The 23,195-nt window shown below is 41.6% G+C and overlaps 1 protein-coding gene across 1 annotated transcript in view; it reads right to left on the bottom strand.

The window, feature by feature from the left end:
* Positions 1-23,195, bottom strand: part of ITGA6 (integrin subunit alpha 6) — a 92,698-nt gene that overhangs the window by 14,439 nt on the left and 55,064 nt on the right. The window contains exons 6-19 of the mRNA XM_049773532.1: positions 20,327-20,537; positions 18,216-18,409; positions 17,992-18,080; positions 17,046-17,164; positions 13,273-13,371; positions 12,801-12,862; positions 4,829-4,989; positions 4,105-4,248; positions 2,004-2,116; positions 1,688-1,877; positions 1,517-1,600; positions 1,339-1,418; positions 1,110-1,187; positions 920-1,022 (exon numbers count right to left, since the gene is read on the bottom strand). Of these exons, the coding sequence (XP_049629489.1) occupies positions 920-1,022; positions 1,110-1,187; positions 1,339-1,418; positions 1,517-1,600; positions 1,688-1,877; positions 2,004-2,116; positions 4,105-4,248; positions 4,829-4,989; positions 12,801-12,862; positions 13,273-13,371; positions 17,046-17,164; positions 17,992-18,080; positions 18,216-18,409; positions 20,327-20,537 (1,727 nt within the window). The remainder of the gene's footprint in view (positions 1-919; positions 1,023-1,109; positions 1,188-1,338; positions 1,419-1,516; positions 1,601-1,687; positions 1,878-2,003; positions 2,117-4,104; positions 4,249-4,828; positions 4,990-12,800; positions 12,863-13,272; positions 13,372-17,045; positions 17,165-17,991; positions 18,081-18,215; positions 18,410-20,326; positions 20,538-23,195) is intronic.

A 23,195-nucleotide genomic window follows, 5' to 3' on the forward strand; every position in this document is an offset into this window, starting at 1 on the left:
AATCTGAATCCATGGTTGAAATGAAGGCCAATCCTCCACATTGCATGTATGTTTACTGGGCTGGCCTGACTTAGGTTGTCTGGGGCTACCTTGCTGATAAGATTTTCTGATTAATCGCCTTCTTAACTGACAGGCACTCACCAACACTCTCCAACACAAAAAAAACGAGCCTTTGAAAGGGTGTGAATGTTACCACAAACACCAAGACAGTATGATCTTATAAAAGAGGAAGAAATAAACCCACAATATATTCTAAAGCCAAATAAAAATCACTTTGAGGGACCAGAGATAGTACAGCTAAGTTAGACACTTGTGGCAGACCCAGTTTCAATCCTCAACAACCCCATATCATGCCTTGAGCCACCAGGAATGATCCCTGAGTGCAGAATCAGGTGTAAGCCCTGGGTACTGCTGTGTATGCCCCCCCACACACACTTAAAAAATTACCCTGAGTTTGTATGGTTGGTTAACTGACTTGGGAGTGGGTAAGGGATTAGGGGAAGGAGATCGAGGTTCCTTAGTCTCCAAACCATGTCTCTAGTGAAATTCTTCAATAAGGAAAAGGCAAAGAACATAACTGAATTCTCCTGCTGTCTGATTGGTTTCTTTATGGAGATATGAACACCACATGCATCACCAAAGTTCTAGTGCCCGGTGTCACTATCAACCTGAGCTCTTGTCCTTGGCACTTGGCCCTCCATCCTGAGACCCCACTGCCAGAACCAATCTTTTGTGACCTATACTAAATTTTGTATCAAGTGCTGCATTTAAAGACAATGTTGTCATCTGTGGGGAGAGACTGCACCAAGTCTGTCATTTAAAAACCCATAAACTCACTACTGACCGCTTCACTGACTGATGTCATTATTATAATTATAATCCCATATTCAAGAGCATGTGGGCAACTGTTCCAACTTACCCTGAATTCATACTCTATTAAACTTCCCACTTCATCTTCTGATTTCATAGCTTGCTCCCCCACAACTGTACCTCCAAAGTACACCTGGGAAGGCGTGGCAGCTCTGTTAAATTAAAAAACACCAGTTTTAGTATGGAGTGTAAATGGTTCTTTCAAACACTGATTTGTTATGCTAAACACAAACACTTACCCTGAGACCGATAAAAGCAGTTCAACAACCACTTTTGCAGTAGCTGTAATTGAAGCCAAATTATCTTGATTGCTTGTTCTGAAAATGAAGAGGAAACAATAGGGTTTTATTTTAACAGTCAGTATTCTCATTACAATTACACTTCTTTTATGAGTTAGATCAGGGCCAATTCACAGAATGCCAGTGTTTTCAGGCAATAACTCTGAATGGAAAGATTGATACAACTCACGTTTCCAACTTCAGATTAATAGCCAGATCCGGGGTGTCGAAGGTGACTTCAGTTGTACTTAAAATCAAATAAAAAGTAACCTAAAAAGATAGAAACAGTCTTTAATATGGGCCAAGTACCTCAACGCAGTGATGCTATTCAAGACAGCAAAAAAATGGTCTGGGAGTGCATCACCTACACTGGAATTTCTTTTAAAAGGGTTTCCGAGTTCACAGTTGGCTTGCGAGCCGTTCTGGTTGGCAACACAGCTCAGCTGCTTCTCCTGGAAGAGAAGAGCACACTGGGTCACCTTGTGTTCCCTCAACAGAAGAGCTGGTTTTCCCTCTTGCAAGGTCTCTCAGACACTGACCGGGAAAGCCCTCAGTTCCCTGTATGCAGAGTATGTCAGTGCATTAGGAAATGTGGCGATGAGCTTAGCTTCATGGGCATCATCCCCGGCTCTGAAGGGCTCTGTGGCACCAGAAGGAAAATTGGTGATGGTAATTTCCAAAGCAATGTCCTTTTGATCTTTCAGAACGAGCTCTGGCACACCTTTATGACTATAAAAACAAACAAAACAGACAAAAAGAGAAAGTAAAAAAGTCTGCAATCAATATTCAGTAACTTAACAAATACCTGGGCAAAGCCAGTCGTTTGTACAAGCAGCACTAGAGAGCAAATCTTACATGGGTAAATAATAAAAGTCTTGACTTCCTTCTCGGGTACAGAATTTATACTCTAGTTTAAGGTTGCTGTTGCATATGTTGTCGGCTCCACATCCCTCTTTTAAAAAGTGCACCTATGAGAAAATGAAACCATGATCATTTATGCCATTGAGGACTCTGAACGTCATCTAAATAGATGTCTGCTGGCCTACCATTCATTTCCCTGTGTGACAAGTACAAGCTTTCAATCTACTTGGCCTAAGCTGGAGAGCTGGTTCAAAGGGCTGGAGCCCAGGCCTTGGGTACAGAGGACTCAAATTGATTCCCAGTACTGTACCACCCCCAGCACCACTAGCACTGCTGAATTTAGCACTAAACCGTAAGGATCTAGTGTGGTCCCTATGATCCTCAAGCACTACAGCAATAGCATTAAATTAAAATTAAAGGGCCCGGAGAGATAGCACAGCAGCGTTTGCCTTGCAAGCAGCCGATCCAGGACCAAAGGTGGTTGGTTCGAATCCCGGTGTCCCATATGGTCCCCCGTGCCTGCCAGGAGCCATTTCTGAGCAGACAGCCAGGAATAACCCCTGAGCAATGCCGGGTGTGACCCAAAAACCAAAACAAACAAACAAAAAAAATTAAAATTAAATAAAAAATACATATATATTACACTTGTCAGTGTTCTAATCCTCTTTAATCCTCATCTAACCCCACTCTGTCCTTTGAGAACACCCTGACTTGGGCCAGGAAGTGGTGTGGTGTAGCGGAGAGTGAGGTCTTCCCAGATTTGTGATGATTAGGAGAAACGTCTCCTTGTCAAGTTTCCCATAGCTATGAAGCAGGGAATATGCATAAGAAATCTGGATCTGCATAAGGAATCAATTACATCAGAGGTGTATTTTAAAAATTTACAATAGTGGGACTGGAGGTACTGGAATGATAGTACAGTAGGTAGGGCATTTGCCTTACACATGGCAAATCTGGATTCGATCCCGGGCATCCATATGGTCTCCAACACCTGCCAGGAATAATTTCTGAGCACAGAAGGAGGAGTAACCCCTGAGCATTGCCAGGTGTGGCCCCAGCCAAAAAAAAAGTAAAAACTGGAAAGATAGTACAGGGGGTTAAGGTACTGGCCTTGCATGTACTGGCTTTGCTTTAAATTCCCAAAACCACATATAGTTCCCTGAGTACTGCCAGGAGTCACTCCTGAGCATAGAGCCAGAACTAACCCTTGAGTACAGTTAGGTATGCATGCCCCATCTTCCTCAGCAGAAAGTATATAAAAATAGAATTATTCTTGGTGATCTAAAGTCACAATAATGTAGTTTTCAGCCTAATGCAGCAAGTCTCCCCTTTGAAAGGGCCAGCAGAATGAGGAGCTCAGGACTAGACATACCCACACCAGCTGGACTTGGACAGGAAGTGTCAAATCATGAGGGTGCAGCTATGTAGCTGAATCTTTCATTTCCAGCACCCAAAACCCTAGCAAACAGACCCCACGTCATAGGAGGCATACAGCAAGTTCTGTGTTTCTTACTACCATTACCAGGGCGACTTTAGCCACTAAATGATTTAGGGGAGGTGGTGGAGCCACATGTGATGGTACTCCAGGTCACTCCAGGAGGTGCTCTGAGAAATAGCTGTATGTCCCACACCACAGTATGCATGCCAGCTTATGAAGGTCTCCCTTCACAATGTGGTGATTTTATCGCTAACATGCTTTTTTGCGTCGCTGAACTTTGATACTCTTTGATTATTTTTAATGTTCAACAAGGCAAAAAAATAGTCTTAGCATTTGTTATCCACATTTCAATGTTCTTAATGGTAAAATGCCATGCACTTCCTTCACACACAGCTAGATAAGCAATTCGATGTGAAAATAAGAAGTTCTGCCAAGTACCCTTATTGTGGCTAACAGTTATGCAGAAAAATAGACTCTGGCCTTAAATTGTATTCTTAATGTTTTCATGTTCACTCCTCATTTGTGAAACAAACCTTCCCTGACAAACTGTGGGTTGAAAAGCTTATTAAATAGAAAGGAATGACAAAGACTGCCCTCAAGGACATCTGGTTTGGCCCAGTAAGTCAGCTAGAACACTGGCAGAACAAAAAGGCTTACATCTGTATGCACAGTCGTGGGCTCCTTGGAATTTAGAATTGGAGGTACTTCCAGAAGTGAATTCAGGCGCCTTCGAGGGCTGGGCTCTCGAATCTCCACTGATGCAGTGATGGGGATAGGCCGCAACTTATCTCTGATATTATCCTATAGAGGATGGGGGTGGGGGAAGGAAGGAAGGAAGGAAGGAAGGAAGGAAGGAAGGAAGGAAGGAAGGAAGGAAGGAAGGAAGGAAGGAAGGAAGGAAGGAAGGAAGGAAGGAAGGAAGGAAGGAGGGAAGGAAGGAAGGAGGGAGGGAAAGAAAGAAAGAAAGAAAGAAAGAAAGAAAGAAAGACAGAAAGAAAGAAAGAAAGAAAGAAAGACAGAAAGAAAGAAAGAAAGAAAGAAAGAAAGAAAGAAAGAAAGAAAGAAAGAAAGAAAGAAAGAAAGAAAGAAAGAAAGAAAGAAAAAGAAAGAAAGAGAAAGAAGAGAGAAGGAAGGAAGAGGAGAGAGAGGGAAGGAAGGAAGAGGAGAGAGGGAAGGAAGGAAGAGGAGAGAGGGAGAGAGAGAGAAGAGAGGAGAGAGAGAGAGAGAGAGAGAGAGAGAGAGAGAGAGAGAGAGAGAGAGAGAGGGAGGGAGGTATTAGCACAATACATTTGCCACGATAGAGCTCAGTAACTGATTGCTGGTGTAAACCCGTGATGTGTGCTTGTGCTGCCCGAGCAGCCCAGAAGACTGCAGCCCTCACCTGCAGCCAGAGGCTCTCCTCCATGCACACTTTCTGCTTCTGCCGATTCAGAGTCAGCTCCTGAGAGTACTTGGGCTCCGAGGCTTGGTTCCGAAACTGAACTCGTGATGACAGCCCAGATTTTCTTCTTACTTTCTCAGCCTCCAGTGTGCCCACAATGGCTAGGGAAAAGAAGAGAGGATTACAGACAGTTCTGCGGTACATATGTTGATCTCCTTTTTAAAATAGCTTGATTCTTTGTAGACCAGCCAGTGCTCTACACCTCACTGCTATTCTTTATCTTCAGAATTCACAATCTTCAGAAATGTGCATTGTGACATTTCCTAAATCTTAGAAATAGTGTTTTCAAGTTAAATTTTCACTGAACCACCTGGGGGAGCTCCAGAATAAGTTAAAAATCACTGAACAGCAGCTAAGAATTGTTTCCAGGAATTAAGACATAGGTTCTTAAGAATTACAAGGGAGTAAGTCAACACTATTTCCAGACCCAGACTCATTTTCTCTTTCCACCCCCCCCCGCCAAAGTTAGATGCTTCACTGGCTTCATGCCTTGAGATTAGAAAAAGATCTCCAGGGCCGAAGTGGCAGCACAGTGGTAGAGCATTTGCCTTGCATGTAGTTGACTTGGGACAAACTAGAGTTCGATCCCCAATATCACATATGGTCCCCCAAGCCTCCAGGAGTGATTTCTGAGTCCAGAGCCAGGAGTAACCCCTGAGAACTGCTGGGTGTGGCCCAAGAAAGAAAAGAGAAAGGAAGGAAGGAGGGAAGGAAGGGAAGGAGGGAGGGAGGGAGGGAAGGGGGGAGAGAGAGAAAGAAAAAGAAAGAAAGAAAGAAAGAAAGAAAGAAAGAAAGAAAGAAAGAAAGAAAGAAAAGAAAAGAAAGAAAGAAAGAGAAGAAAGAAAGAAAGAAAGAAAGAAAGAAAGAGAGAGAGAGAAAGAAAGAGAGAAAGAAAGACAGAAAGAGAGAGAAAGAAAGAAAGAAAGAAAGAAAGAAAGAAAGAAAGAAAGAAAGAAAGAAAGAAAGAGCGAGAAAGAGAGAAAGAAAGAGCGAGAAAGAAAGAGAGAAAGAAAGACAGAAAGACAGAGAAAGAAAGAAAGAAAGAAAGAAAGAAAGAAAGAAAGAAAGAAAGAAAGAAAGAAAGAAAGAAAGAAAGAAAGAAAGAAAGAAAGAAAGAAAGAGAAGAAAGAGCGAAAGAGAAAGAAAAAGAAAAAAAAGAAAAGAAAAGAAAAAGATCTCCAATCCAGCCACAGCAGCAGCTCTTGAAGTCTGTTCAGAATGCACAACAGAGCCCCAGGTATAATTCAGTGGCTAAAAAGCACCTGCCATGAATCCCCAGTGCCATCCGTATGCAGTGAGTGAGGTCCTAGCAGCTCTGTTTGGACACCCAGAACCACAGTGGATGGGATATCTCTGTAAAGAGTTGGGTGCATGCAAGCAACAAATTACAGATGGGCAAGTGAAATTCACAAGTGCCCAAACCCGGAAACAACTTAAGTACATTCAAGAACAGATAACTGGAGAAAGTAACTGCAAAGGCCCAAGACTGCCTGGGCTGCAGGACTACATGCTGCAGAGGCCAACATGTAGCTACCACCCACCTGGGACTGAGAGTGAGAGAGTGAGAGAAGAGCGGATGAGAAAGCAAGTATACTTTTTATTCCTCCTGGTGTCTGAGGCCTGCCATTACCACTTGGGGATTTTTGAGAGAGGGGGAGATAAATGAAAATTCACCAGCCAGATGTGGCTGGGGGAAGCCCTGGTATAAGAAAGAAAAAGGGATAGATACAAAGTAGGCAGCATCTCGCTGATGCTTTATCTTCCCTCTGCCACCAAGTGCTACCAGGCACTGCTCTGGTCACTATCATGGGCCCCCTTGCAAAGGGCCTAGTTATTCCTTTTATACCCAGATGACAAGGGGGTGTGCTCAAGGGCCATGTCCAGATTCAACTGTCATTACGGTGGGGGTACCTAAAGGGTGTGTCCAAGTCCAACTGCATTACATCAACATTAACTATGGTACATATACATTTTGGAATACTAGAGGGAGAGAGACAGTTGCCACAGGATGATCTCTCTTAGATGTGGAGTATAAAGGCCAAAGTGGGGAATAACAAATGCCTCAAAGCAACAAGTACTGAGAACAAATGAGATTTCAGTAGTAGAAAGCCAGCCTCAGGTAGGAGGGATATGGACACATTGGGGCATTGATGGACAGAAGTAGACACTATGGGCAAGGGAGTGGTGCTGGATTGGTTTATTCATAAAACCCTACCTTTAACAGTATTGTAACTATAGTGTAGAAAAAAATGATGTGCCTGTCAAGGAGACACGCTGGTGGAGAAAGGTGCTGGAAAGGAACCTTGTGACATTGATGGAGAGAAGTTGACATCTTGACACTAAAGCTGGGATTGACATTGGAACATTGCGTGCCTGAAACTCAGTTATGAAGATTTCTTTTTATTTATTTTTTTATTTATTTTTTGTTTTTTGTTTTTTGGGTCACACCCGGCGGTGCTCAGGGGTTACTCCTGGCTGTCTGCTCAGAAATAGCTCCTGGCAGGCAGGGGGACCATATGGGACACCGGGATTCGAACCAACCACCTTAGGTCCTGGATCGGCTGCTTGCAAGGCAAACACTGCTGTGCTATCTCTCTGGGCCCAGTTATGAAGATTTCTAAAAATTTCAATGCCTCGATAAAAAACTTGTAAAAAATAAAATAAATGGATGTGTAGCAGCCAGGACTACATTCCTGGTGAGCATATGTGTAAGCTTTGCCATTCACATGCATGGTCCTGGCAAGGTCCACAAACAAGTGTGTGTAACCCTAGTGATGACAACAATAGCTATAAAGGAAAGAAGAGGATCCAAAAGGAATGCAGAAAAGGGGTGGGGATGTGGTTCAGTGGTAGTGTGTGTGCCTCGTGTGCATGCCTCACTCACATGGGGTTTGATCCCTGGCACCTTAAAGACAAATAAAGAATATCAGGCTCCATGTAAAATGTAATATGTAAAAAATACATATTAAGAGGATCTACAGATGATCCTGAGACACTTAGTCTAGGTTAAGCAGCACTGTTAAAGAAGACATCTAAAAGAAAAGGACTAAGTATTAGAGATGGAGAAGCTACTTGACAATAGGGAGACTTATAAACACTTGGGGATGGGGAAGAACAGAATTTTCCTTCCAACTGGCAGAGGACAGATAGTCGGCTAACAATGCTCATACAACCAGTTTCCAACCCACCAAGGTTCAGAGGGCACACACAGTCCTTCACTATCTAAGAGATCTGGGAAGACAGCCAAGTTCTGGATGGCCAAAATTTCTCACTCCAGAAGACTCCACATAGCATTTTTACCTTGTTCACTGGGTACAACAGTTAACTTTATTTGTCATGGGCCAATACTTACAGTAAATGACTTACACTCATTTATCACTCACTAACCAGAGAAAAAATAGACTCAAGTGTGCAGCCAGGCAGAGAATGCAGGCTCAAGGAAGGAGACTGGAGGTCAGGGACATACCTCAAAGGGCTGAGCACATGTTTTGCAGTGGGAGGCTCAGGTTCGATTCCAGGCACTGCTGGGAATGATCCCCACCACTGCCAAGAGTACCCCTACGCACTCTTGGGCTTTTTGAAATACAGAGGGAAAAATATTTGCTCAAGAAAACACAGAAAAGAAATGACCCAGGTTGATATATTCACAGGAGAGTCTGGAAGTAATCTGAGACCATCTCTGTGCACACACACCCTCTTCTTGCAGATGAAACAGAGGAGGTGTACAGGGTGGATGTAGGTGACTGGCTGGACCTGAGGCTGAGGGACAGAGGCAGATTCCCAGCTCTAATCACAGACACAAAAGATAATGCTTCTTCCATGTCCATGTCTATTTGCCTTATAGCCTCAGCCTCCTTAGCCAACATAACTGTTCTTTTTTTCATGTTTATCTGATGGCTGCAAGTCTCAATTCTCCCCCTTGACAGGGTTTTCTTCTGGAAACTGCCCAGCAGGATCCCACAGAAATCTATTTCTCCAATCACTAAACTTAACTCACTGTATGTCACTTCCGGGCAAAGCTGTGGAGACAGAGTCCTTGCTGGGCTACTCACCCTGGAATTTACCAGCCACAGCATAACACCTGGGAACAGTAAAAGGTGTAGGATAGGGTCAGAGAGATAGTACAATAGGTGAGGCATGGGCCTTGCTCATGGCTGTGGTGGCTGTGATCCTGATTCTAATCCCCAGCACTGCATATCGTTCCCTAAGCGCTATCAGGAATAATCTCAGAGCATCACCAGGTGTGGCCTAATACCTCCTACCCCCAATAGCGTAGCACAGATCAACAAAGTTGACAAAGCGGACCCCACATCTGCACCAGTGAGTGCATACACAGTGAGAGCAAGGCTGACGTGCTAGACCAAAATTTAGAAACACTGACAGTTTCAATGGTCATTTCTGCGTCCATCTGAAGAAATCTTAAATGCCACAGCTGCCAAATAGAACATTGCTCCTCCCCCAAAGGCTCTCAGTAGCCCTGACACCATCCACTTAGTGGTGACCTGAAAACTTCATCACGGACCAGGCGAAGGCTCACACGCTGAATGCCCCTCCCAGTGCAAGGGGGTGAGGCTGTGGGGGCATGAAAACCGCTCATCTACCAAACCCATTCTGACCTTCCCATGCCCTCCCCACAGTTCACATCATCATAAAATCCCAGCAGGTCGCTTTTGCTGACCTTTCTGAGGGGCAAGCCATGTAGAATACTCATTAAGCCTCCATTATCAAGATCTACGTGTGGAGCACCACTCTAGGAGGACGGCTGAGTTACACTGGCTAAACAATGAGCTCATGTTCTCAGGCACTGGGAAACAAGTTCATTTCTATTCGGAGAATAGGGAGACTCCCAAACAATGCTTAAGAGGGGCCTGAGGGGCCACTCCTGGTGATGCTGGGCCAAATGATCTGCATGTTTTAATGCTGGGGCCTGGTGTTGGGGTGCTTGGGCCTCTAGGAATAGACCCAATTGGGGCTTGGGGGTGGTGGTGAGAGGGATGTGGTGAAACGCTTGAATTTGGGGCCTCTACACGCACTGTACACTCTCTTATTTCTGAGCTCTTTCCTTGGCTTCTAGGAACAGGTTTTTAGATGATTCAAACTTGGGCAGCTCTATGGAAGTTATCTGATCTGACTGAAAATTTCTCAATAGACAGAAGTCGATGAAAACAAGCCTCTCCAAAAGTCTTCAGAGCAGAAAAGTTTTATCTAGGATAGACTGCCAGAAAGCATTTGGTGAATGGAATACTTAATAGGCATCTGTCTAAAGCAGAGTGGTTATATAATGTAAGATTAAGAACATGGCAAGAAAGCTTGTCATTGAATTCACATATGAATTGAATTCAGGCTGGGAAGCAGGCATGTTCCGATGAATTTCTAGCTGTCATACTGACAGTGGTTACTGATGACAGACCAGTGGAATATTAAATGCCCTCCCTCCTTCCCCATCTTTATTTTGTCCTAGAATTACTGTTCCTTGGTGTCTCTCCAGTCATTTCCAAACACAGCGGTAAAAAGCAGGCAAAAATAAGGTATTTGGGTAAAAATAACACAACACTGAAAGGAAGACAGATCCCAATAAATCACAGCAGTCCTTTTCTTGTCATTGACAGCTACACAAAGAACTGTTTTCTGGACTCAGAATATGCCTGCTGCCTGGGGCACAGGGTCAAAACAGATGCACAAAACTTGCCTGAGGGGACACGTGGTAGGACCAGCCCCACAGGGAGCGCTAGACAAGATCCACGAACTGAAGATGCAGCTATTTAAAATCTGCTGCCTCTTAGGTGTTATGCATATGTCAAGGACATGCCATGGAGAAGCTGTCTTCTTTGCCCACCATACTGAAAAGAACATCTTTTTGTCTGGCTTTGCTTTGTTCTGGTGTCACACCTGGTGGTGCTCAAGGGTTACTCCTGGCTTTGCACTTAGGAATCACTCGGGGTGGGCTTGGGGGATCACATAGGATGCCAGGGTTGGAACCAGGATCAATTGAGTGCAAAGCAAGTACCCTTCCCACTGTATTATTGCTCCGGCAAAGGACATCATATTTTTAAATAATGACAAGTGTGGGTTTTAACCTTTTAACACCTGTAGCACCAATTGTGAGCCAGCAGCTAAACCCACTGCTTCAGACTGGCAAGGGCTGAAGCCTTAAGAGAACTTATAACCTCAAAGAAGAACACACTCCTAAGAATGTTATAAGATAGGCTGCCTTGCACACTAAAAAGCTTCCCTGGGGGATGAGCATCTTATACCCCTGCACACTAAAAAGCTTCCCTGGGGGATGAGCATCTTATACCCCCAAAGCAGCTGCAGGGTGGCTGGAACTAACCCCACAGAAAAAGTACTGTTCCTCTTTGCAGTTTGCAATTCTCCCTTTTTCTTGAAATTTCCATATGCTATCTCCACACATATCTCCACTACTAGGATTCATGCAAGAATCTTAATTTTTAATAGTGTGTGGGCCACACTCAGCTGTGCTCAAGGTTTACATAAAGTGGTGTGTAAGTGGCTATATACAGTACCACGATCTGGGGTTGACAATGTCCAAAGTAAGGACACTCACCACTGTACTGTTTCCACTTTTAAGGGTAGAAATAGTGGGGCCAGAGTGATAGCACAATGAGTAGGGTGTTTGCCTTGCATATGACCGACCTGAATTTGATCCCTGGAATCCCATATGGTCCTCCAACCCTGCCAAAAGTAAATTCTGAGTGAAGAGCAAGGAGTAACCCTGATGACCACTAGTTGTGACCCAAAGAAAACAAAACAAAACAAAAAAAAATAGAGATAGTGGGACTCAACCCTGCAAATTTTATGGCAAAATTCTGTTTAGGATATATTTAAAAAGGAGAGCAGAATACTATCTTATTAAAAAAAAAAAAGGAAAACATTTTTTATGCATTCACAGCTTCAATAGTGCTTATTTTTCCTTACTTAAGTGGTCTTAATTTTTCATTGTGTAAATTATAATAAACTACATAAGCTTCAAGGAGTTTATGCTGTAGTTAAAAAATAGTGCCCTTAATTTTATTTCTTAGCATCTATTTTAATATTCGATTGTACTTTATCCTTAATATTATTTAATTAATTAAATGATTACTGTTTTATGAACATGATTTGCAAATTCTAAATCTGCATAATGTGAAATGAGAATATGTGAGAATCCCAGTTCTGTCCAATTTTACAATGGCTCAAACAAACAGACATTTCCTCATAAAAGAACAAAGCCAGAGTACAATGATCAATTACCTTCCCATTGTCTCATTTAAACTCAACTACCTAGCAATGACAATTTTTCAACTGTTTAAGCTGATAGGAGAATCAAAACTTCCAATGTGTAGAGGATTCCTTTAAAACAAGTTAGTGCCACAGCCGGAAATAAGAGCATCCCAACTCTGATATGCCGTGGCTCGAATGCACACCGGCAGTGGGGTGTCTGTCTTGGAGAACACAGCCTGGGTGTTCTGGGCCACCCTGGTACCTCTGGGATAGACCCACAAGTGGAGACGGCACAAGGTGGCAATTATTCTGTATACCGCCCTGGCTCCTGCAGGCAGCCTACTCCAAACACCACCCACTGCCTCACAACCACAAAACCAATTTTCCACACTGCTGTTCAAAGACAGAAGAGAGGAAACTGTTTGTGGTAACAAATGAGTACTTTTCCAAGGCATCCTGTCCCAAATCATCTGTTCTGGAAAAATTCAAATAAGGACCAAATGCAGAGTTTTCCCTTCACAGGCTATATCCTCCTGATTAAAGAAAAGTCACCAGATACATGTAATTCTTTAAGTGAGGATGGCCATTTTGGCCCTTGCCATTGGAATTTTGTTATTTATGCAGAACTTTCAACTGGGCAAAAAGAAAATAATTGTTGGCTCCCCCCCCCCCCCCGGTAAAAGGTACTTACTTATTGAAGGATTATAACTAGTGGGTTTAGCAGTATATTCAAAACAGGCCTTGACCTTGAGGCTGTGTAAAATCAAACAATTATTTCTTAAAAGATTTATTATTATAATTCTCTCTCTCCCTCCCTCCCTCCCTCTCCCTCTCTCTCTCTCCCTCCCCCTCTCCTTCCCTCCCTCCCTCTCTCCTTCCCTCCCTCCCTCCCTCCCTCCCTCTTTCTCTCTCTCTCTCTCTCTCTCTCTCACACACACACACACACACACACACACACACCCCACATTTCCCAATTTTCTAATCCCAGAGTCCTAACTGTGTAGTTGGAGGGGTGAGAGTGGGATGGGAGTTAGAGGGTTCAGATTAATCTAATAGAATTCTCTCCCAGGGATTTCTTTCTTGAGCTTTTCTGGGATTCCCCAGGGCAGTCATAGAGCAGAGGAGTGGATCTGATGCTGATGTGAGACGATGCAAGAGCTTACCATATCCCACTCGGAGCGTTGCAGAAGGGTTTCTGGAGGAGATCGATTCTGTTAGGTGTGACCGTGAGGGTTTTCTCAATGTTGATAACAGGCCGGGATCTGAAGACAAAGACAAATTTATAATGAACACCCTACATGTCAGATAAAATCAAATACAAGATGGCATTATTGGCCTCCTATGAATTAAAAATACTAGAGGGACAAGGCTGAAGCAATAGTTCAAAATGGCCGAAGCACATATTTTGCATGCAGGAAATTCAGGTTCAATCCTTGGCACTGCTTGACCCCTTAATTCTGCAAGGAGTAACTGCTAAGCACAGAGCTTGAAGACACCTTTGAGAAATGCCAGGAATAGGGAAAAACCCAAAACAAAACAAAAACCAGCAAGAAAGAATCTTTCCCATATATGATTCTCTCCATCCCACAATGCTATAGAGAACAACTGTTACTGTGGACAGCATTCATTTCATAGTTTCTAGGGAAAACTTGATAGTACTCAGGAAGTATTTAAAATATCACATTTATTAAGAATTATAAGTGTGGGGGCCAGAGAGGTGGCGCTAGAAGTAAGTTGTCTGCCTTGCAAGCGCTAGCCAAGGAAGGACTGCGGTTCGATCCCCTGGCGTCCCATATGGTGCCCCCAAGCCAGGGGCAATTTCTGAGCGCTTAGCCAGGAGTAACCCCTGAGCATCAAATGGGTGTGGCCAAAAAAACCCCAAACAAACAAAAAAAGAATTATAAGTGTGTCACAGTTTTAATATTAGGGAATAAATATGTGACTTTCAGAGAATAATATCTGCAATGAATGAAATGCTCCAGAGTTTCCAGGTAAACAATATGTCTCTGCCCTTAATCTAGTCTTAAATATTCAAGAATTGAGCAGCCTTGAAAATGAAAGCTGGTTATCCTGGTATGAAAGGATCCATGAGAAAAGAAGAAATAATTTACAGAGTTCACAACTAACCCACTTATGAGGATAGAAAAGAAAAAGTATTAAAATACCAACAATATACATACAAATATCTAACTGATAAAGGATGGTTGAGCTGCCAGAGAAAACTTAGTAACCAAATTTTGGTACATTTTTTCTTATCTCAAACTAGACCCATAAGTTAAAAATTGCTTTTTGATGAAAACTAACGCAGCTGACCCATGACAGGCAGTGGTTCGAATCCCAGCATCTCATATGGCCCCCCCACCCTCAACCCCACCCCCATGCCTGCCAGGATCGATTTCTGAGCACAGATCCAGGAATACCCCCTGAGCTATGCCAGGTGTGACCCAAAAACCAAAAAGAAAGAAAAAAAAAAGTTCAGCAATACGTTTTTCTTTTACAAATTTAAAATGGTATTTTAAAGTCAATGAATAGAGAGGAACGACATATAAAGGCAGTGTTTGAAAACCCTGACAGATCTCAGGGCAATCCGTCAACCTCACACAGTACATGAGTGACAGAATTAACCAAGTGGCAGCTCAGCAGATCAGGAAGTTTCTGGACCAAAGACCAGTGACCAAGCACCAACACAAAGGACTACTGGTTTACCTAAGTTTCCCACGCTCTTTCTAGCCACATACACACACACACAAGTTAATGTAGCTCTACTTTCTTTGTTTAATCTCACTAATATCTCAGATCCATTCTTATCTATTTCCAGATGTATAACATTTTTTTAATTTTTTTTTTTTTTTTGGGTTTTGGGTCACACCTGACAGCGCTCAGGGATTACTCCTGGCTCTATGCTCAGAAATCACTCCTGGCAGGCTCAGGGGACCATACGTGATGCCGGGATTCACACCACCGTCCTTCTGCATGCAAGGCAAACGCCTTACCTTCATGTTATCTCTCAGGCCCCACTTTTTCTAATTTTTTTTTTTTTTTTTGGTTTTTGGTTTTTGGGCCACACCCGGCGGTGCTCAGGAGTTACTCCTGGCTGTCTGCTCAGAAATAGCTCCTGGCAGGCACGGGGGACCATATGGGACACCGGGATTCGAACCAACCACCTTTGGTCCTTGGATCGGCTGCTTTCAAGGCAAACGCCGCTGTGCTATCTCTCCGGGCCCACTTTTTCTAATTTTTATAAGAAAAAGATTTTGCAAATCTTGCCATCAACCAGAAAGGGATTTTTCATTTTTCTTTAACAATGTACAGATTATACTTTTCTTCTTTATAGTGATTCCTTCCTTCTTTCCCCTCACCCCCCTCTTTCTTTCTTTCTTTTATGGTATTTGGGGCTGTGCCCAGCAGTGCTCAAGATTTACTCCCAAGTTTGTGCTCAGAAATTGCTCCTAGTGGCTTTAGGGAATCACACAGAGTGCCAGGGATCAAACCTAGGTTGGTGCAAGCAAGGCAAAAACCTGAGCTGCTCTATTATTGCATCGGTCCCTATAGTGGCCTCTTTAAAAGCATCTGGTAGCAGTTTATCATCCCCCTAGGGTTTTATCTAGGACTGTGTTAGGCTATATCTATATATAAACTTTATTTTCCACATAGGATCTCACTGTATCTATTGCCTATTAAAGATATTCTTTGAGATAAAAATAGCTATAAAGCCAAAATACATATTCAATTAAAAGATAAACCATATGACACTGGTAAAATTAAATACACATCATGGTCAATGATAATTATGAAATTGTCGTTTCGTAAGCTGTTGCCAAGAGCATAAATTGACACTTTTCCGAGGGCATTAGTACAAAATTACTACTTTTTTGTATTACTACAAAAATAGGATAACTTTTATCCCAGGAATTCTATTTCTAGGAATTTTTCTTATAACATGTCAGATAAAGATTAATACTCAAAGTATATAAATTCACAAATTCAACCAAAAATATTCACAAGCTTTATCAAAAAATGAACAGAAATATTTCTGAAGCAGACTGACAACGTCCAGCATAATCAAACACAAGGTAAATGATCCAGCCATCCCAATTAGTGATGCTTCAAAAGGCTCTAACTTTCTTTCAGAACAGTGTTAGAGCACACACAAGAGAAAACCCCACAGGCTATCTATCACAAATTCCCTTACATGAAAACACTCCACAAGGTGATACCAACTGCCAAAAGCAGGCAACAGGGACAGGAGGCACAAATGTTTGTTTTGTTTTTGTTTTGGGGACACACCTGGTATGTATGTGGGGATCACATAGGATGCTGGATACCATGTTCCAACTTGACATGATTTTACATTCTAATAGTTTTTATTTTCTTTGGCCACAGCCAGCTGTGCTGGCTTACTCCTAGCAGGATTTGAAGGACCGTGGAACCTAGGTGGGATGTATGCAAGACAAGCACCTTAGCCACTGTACTGACTCTGGTCCCCTTTGATTGGTTTTATTATGCTGTGAATCTATATTCAAGAAAATATCTTTAATATTTGAGGCAGAGAGATAGTACTGTGGGAAAAGCACTTGCCTTGAATGTAGACCCTGGCTTAATCTCCAAATACAACCACAAGGAGTAAGAACAGGGAATAGAGCCAGGAGTAAACTTATTGAGTATCACCAGGTGTGCCTCCAAATCTCCCCTTACCCCTAAAATCCTTTGAAATTAATAGAAACCTTTGCCTATGAAGGAGTGCATTTAGAAATTTCAATTCAAAAGGAGAGATAGTACAGTGGGTAGGGTATTTGCCTTGCACCCAGGTTCAATCCCTAGCAGTCCATATGGTCCCCAAAGACCACCAGGTATAATTCCTCAAACAAACAAAAGGTCAACAGTTTAGTTCCACCTTCCAGTTGAAGAAACTTAACTAGTGACAGACACAACACACCTGAAAACAGTCACTGAATCGGAGAGAGAGCCAACTGCAATATCAGGGTAGGAGTTTTTATCAAGATCCATATTTCCAGCAATTGAATATCCAAAAGAAGGTGATTCACCCTCAAGAACCTGAAATAAACATAATCTCAGACATGGAACCACAACAATGAGCTTACCTATGCTATAGAAAAGACACATGTTCTTTTGTTTGTTTGTTTTTCTGCCACACCCAGCTATGCTCAGGGGTTTCTCTTGGCTCTTCACTCAGAAATCACTCCTGTCAGGTTTGGTGAATCATATGAGATGCTGGAGGTCGATTCTGGGTCAGCTACATGCAAAGCAATCCTCTGCCCATTCTGTTATCGCTACAGCCCCTATATGTTCTTTTTGAACTTAAATTTTGTAATTTATAGGTTCATATGATATTATAAATAAGTATCCATAGGATACAATATTTCATACCAAAAGAGCCCTATAGTCTGCATTATATCTCAAAGGCCTAAAAAGTACATGTTTGATGAGCTTGTTTATTATAATGGTCACTCAGGTCATTTAAAACAAATACCCCTAACCTGCCTTCCAAATATCTTAGCAATTTAAAATGATCAGAATTCTCCATGCAATTGTAATGATCTCTCTCACCCAGTTTAATCCCTATTTTAATAAGTCACCAAAGAGAATCTATCATATTTCCACCTACTTATGCTCTCGGGGTCAAAAATATCTTTTCCTTGGATTCCTTTCGATTCCTAAGTTATCTAAAAAAGTTTTCAGTTACAACTAGCAATTCGTTGCATTTAGAGATATTTTTCAAACTATATCTATACATTTAAAAACCAAAAATTACTATTATCAGACTCATGAAAAATATAAGGTATATAAATATAGACCTAAACACCTTATTATATGTAAAAACACTGAGATCCTTATTGTGAAAAGCTGGATGGTTTGTTTACCTGTGCTGGTTTGGTATTTATTCCCTTGGCAGATCCATGATAGATAAAAACCTTTCCCAGGTCATCATAGGGAGCTCCAACTGCAATATCTGTTGACAATACCATATGTTAACAAACATTAAAATTTTAAAAACTTTCAACATAATGTTTTTAAGATACAGAAGTATACAGTACTGAAGACAATCAAATAATCTATTAAAGGCTTTTCTAAATCCATTACCTACCTGGGTAGCCATCTTGATTAATATCTCCAATGTTTTTGACTGCAATGCCAAACATAGAATCTTTGGTTCCATTAAGACGAATTGGTTGGACATTATTCCACCTGCCTTGCTGGTTAATGTAGACATATACTGCACCTCCAACTCCTCCATTTCTATCAAAATACTGTGGAGCTCCAATAACTATATCTTGCCACCTGAAAAAAGGAAAGACAGCAACATAAGTCGTCAACTAAAATATCAGCATCTCTGGAGAAATACCATTTGCCTTGATACTAAGGCCACAAAAAAAGGACCTCAAGTCTGGAACTCATACCCTGTCATTAAACATATTTTTCTCTCTTCCCATACAGTGGGGCTATGGACTAACATTGGAGTTTAGAGTTTCAGCCTTATGTCTACTGGATAAGTACTTTAAAACACCAAATCATTTTTCAGGTCCTCAACTAAAACAGTATTTTTAAAAAGAATCAAAGTAGGGGCCGGAGCGATAGCTCATTAGTAGGGTGTTTGCCTTGCACGCAGCTGACCCAGGAAGGACCTTGATTCAATTTCTGGCATCCCATATGGTCCTCCAAGCCGGGAGCGATTTCTGAGTGCATAGCCAGGAGTAACCCCTGATGTGGCCCAAAAACCAAAAAATAAAAGAATCAAAGTAGCTTATAATAAATGCCCAGAGAAAAATTGATAAAAATTGAAATAAGAAAGATTCTTGAAGCCAGTTTCCTAGTTTTCCAAAACTATAACAGAGACTTTCAAAAGGGACCCTATGCCCCTTCCCGAAAGTTTGTGACAGTGCATTAGCTTGTCTCTAAGTCCACATTCAACTGAATAGTCTGAGGGCTCCAATAGCCCCTTAGAAACCACAGAACATGGACCGGAGAATTAGTATAGGGGAATCCAGTTTTGTCTTATTTTTGTTTGAGGCAATACTAGGCAGTGCTCAGGGCTTACTCCTGACTCTGCTCAAGGATCACTCTTGGCAGTGATGGGAGAAACACATGGGATATTGTAGAATGAATTAGGGTCAATTGTGTGCAAGGCAGATGCCCTACCCACTGTACTGGTCCCTACTGGAGCAACTCAGTTTTGATCTCTCACACCTCACAATCCCCCTAAGTACTGCCAGGCATAGTTCAGACACCCCACTCCAAACCCACAGAGCAGACCATGCAGATACATTATTATTAAAAGATTAAATTAATATTTGACTCAAACTTAAAATTCATATAAAACTATGATCCCAAAAATGAATAAAAACTAAAAATGTTTTTTTTGGAATGCTCACTGGATATTTTATTTGACAGTTCTTTATGTACTGTTGTGGTGTTTCACCTTCTTTTTCCCCTTCGTCTCTCAAACCAAGGATGGAAGCCTCTAGAAGGAACCAACCGCCCATTTCCGGAGTATCTGATTCTTTTTTTCTCTTTTTTTCTCCAGGTTATTACTTTTCTTCAAACAAAACCGCATAACTTGAACTATCTAGTCCCGCCTCCCAATGGGGGGGGGGAATAAGGGAGGTACCAAGACCAAATAGGTGTAAGACCACTAAGTAGTAAGCTAGGCACAGAGGGGACCACTTATTCTAGCAGCCCCGGGGGTAAGGGAAGAGGATATGGGAAGGATGGGAACGGAGGTGGAGGGAGGACAATTCAGAGATGGGAATTCCCTATTTTATGTTAACATGTACCTAAAATATTACTGTCAACGATATGTAAGCCACTATAATTAAAATAAAAATTATATTAAAAAAACTAAAAATGGAAAATGTAGGGGCCAGAGTGATAACAGGTAGTGCATTTATCTTGCACATAGCTGACCTAAATTTTATCCCCAGAATCCCATATAATCCTGAGCCACCCAGGAGTAATTCCTAAGCATTGTCAAGTGTAACACAAAAACCAAAATAAATAAATAAAATAAAACCTGAAAATGTAATCCTGTACCCTGGAAAGGCAATGACCACTGCTGTTGAAATACAAGGCATAAAGAAGCACTGGGCTAGTGCAAGTTACAATGGAAATATTCTTCAGTCAGCTAACCTATGGCTTTTCCAGACCTACACAAGCTGAAGCAGCAGTGACTTTAAATATCAAATAACCCAAGATGCTCACCCATCTTTGTTAAGGTCCACCACTGCCACATCGTAGCCAAAGGAAGAAGCCAGACCTTCCCCTTCAAATATATGCTCAGAGACAAGATGCGTTGACTTCAGATTTCTTTTTAGCAAAACAACAGCTCCACTGTGATTAGCTCTCGGGGCCCCAGACACAAAAGTGATCTCATCTTTAGAAATGATACCTTTCCCTGAGTCCAAAGAAAAGCCTAGAGGGGGGAATAAAAGAATTTATATCCATCAGCTTTGTAGTTTAGGAGGTATCTAACACTGAAACTCACTGAAAATCGCTGTCCTTTAACTTCTAAGCACTCTTGCTCTGACCCTCCCCACCAGCCACTATACTTAGAAGAGGAAAGTTTCAGAACTAAGAGATTTGATAGAAGCATGAAGCAGTGGGGTCTTTCACAGCTTTCTATAAATACTGACTTTTAAAGAGAGGCTTCCATGCCCTTCAGTACCGTGTAGCTTCAATCCCAAGTATTCTATTTCCTGTTATCTGAAGACTCAGTTTAAACCTGGTCTGAATACGGGAACTGTATTAGGAGATGGGGCTCAATTATGAAACAGTCAGATCATATATAGAGATACAAGCTGACAGAGCTCAACTGAGTCCATGTCACAGGGTTCTGCTATAATGTAATACCTCCATATCCATCAGTGTTTTTGGTAATCAAGAACAAAATGCTAACATCATTCATATGCCACAGACAACATTTCATTATTTTTGACTAACTTAGTTGTCAGAGACAAGCATGCAAACAGAATACAGATTGATGAGACAGTATTTGAGAACCTTGCAGAAACCATGGCAGTAAGCATTTATGGCTGGCTATCAATTACATACTAGGGCCAAGGGCAGAAAATGATTAGGACATTTGAGTTATGAAAAATTAGGCAGGATATCGGATTTCAAATGCTCAGACTTAGTGATGAGCAGACATCACAAAACCAGTCAAATTAAGCAAATCTATCACAAGGTGAGTAGGATGGAGTCAAGTAGAAACTCCCCCTTTTTACTGGGCTTTATTTATGAAGAGCTTCTCCACTATTGCTGCAGTTCTCAAATTGTGAAGTGAGTGGAAAAATACGATGAGCTGCAAATTTAGAATGGGCTGATATAATCGAATCCAGCTCTAAAAACCATCTGGCGGCAGGGCCTCCACGATGGCATGCTTTTTATGTGTGCTTCAGTTGAAATGAAATAGAAAATGAAAAGATTTATGCTCTGTATGGATCCAAAATTTTTTTAAAATGACCATGACCAAGACAATTTATTTGTCATCTCAGAGGTCACAAACCTAGGTAGCTATTCATCATCACATCAGGGGAGGTGTGGGGCTGCTCTCTGGGAGGCCGTGTTTTATAAACAAACTGATCAGGATCTGTATAGGAAACATTGGTGAGAAACAGCAGGCCTGTACACAGGCACAGAGCAGAAGTGATGGAAGAAAAAACAATTATGTTTGGTAAGAGGCAATGGGCCATGGTCGCGGCTGTTGGTTGATGGAGGCTGCCTCCTTGTCCAGCAACTCTCCGCACCAGCTTCCAAACCATGTGCAAATAATGTTATTCCCCAAAGTCACTGATTTGGAGATAATCACAATAATATTATTCCCCAAAGCCACCGACTTGGATAGAGATATTCACAAACATTTTATTCCCCAAAGCCACTTATTTGGAGGGAAAAATTCACAAACATTTTATTCACCAAAGCCACAGATTCGGAGGGAAAGATTCAAAATCATTATATCCTCCAAAGCCACTGATTTTGGGGAACAGATTCACAAACAGCATGGATGATCAAAACAGTAACAACTTGATTTTTTTCTGTCACCTACTTTTGAGTAAATCTGCTCTCAAATTTGTGTAATTAATAAAAAATGTTCTGTATATTTGAATGTTCCAGTAACCACTTGTTTTATAAAACCCACGCACTTAAACACACACCAAGTATTGATTCCTTGACCAGAGCAGAGAGATCAAAAGAAAATACTTCTCATCACAATGAATCCCTAAATAATATATTTGAAGGTAAGTTGTTGCTTTAAGTATACTCAATTAAAATACTGGCTTAATGATATTTACCTTGAAAGACCATGTGTAATAACAGAGACTGTAAATGGTTGGCTCCTGTCTTCCCTTGGCCTGGACACTAATATCACATCCCACCCAATGGTGCCTTGCTGTGAAGTTCCCCTCTCCCAATTTCTTTCCTCAGCTGGTAGATCCTACTTTATCCCTTGAACTGGGAAGTCAATCTTACTGAAGCAGTTTTTCTCATCATCCAAAGGGGTCAACATACTTATTTTGTACAATTACTGGGAAGGTCAAATAATGCTGTGAAAGGGTACACTTAGGAAGTTTACCTGACTTACAGCAAATGGAAGATGCTCACGAGAAATCCATGGAACATTCCCTCTTCTGTGCTTTCATATAAATCTTTGTATTTGGCAGGGGGTGGCGGATGAAAGAAAGTTTGAAGTGTATTTTATTCATTTTAAGTGTAATTTCGGTAATATATACCATGGTGTTAAAGTATTGATACACAAAGTTACTGCACCCCTCCACCTCCAAAGTGCCCATGATCTTCCATACTAGCCTAATGTCAACTCTTGGTAAAAAATGAATAGAGCTGTCCATATACATTTATATTATGAAATTATGTAGACTATGTTTACTAACACAGGATTTAGAGAGTGAATCATTTGCCCAGACCTCTTCTTTAATTTGCTATCTTCCATTGTTCTAGTAATATCTTTTGCCTGTGGGTACTTTTCTCCTTATTTTTTTTAAAAGGTTACTATTTAGGTTTAGGAGATATTTTACATTTTCTCCAAGAAATGCTCAGTAATTATTCTTTATGT

The sequence above is a fragment of the Suncus etruscus genome, chromosome 5, assembly GCF_024139225.1.
Source record: "Suncus etruscus isolate mSunEtr1 chromosome 5, mSunEtr1.pri.cur, whole genome shotgun sequence".
NCBI lineage: Eukaryota > Metazoa > Chordata > Mammalia > Eulipotyphla > Soricidae > Suncus > Suncus etruscus.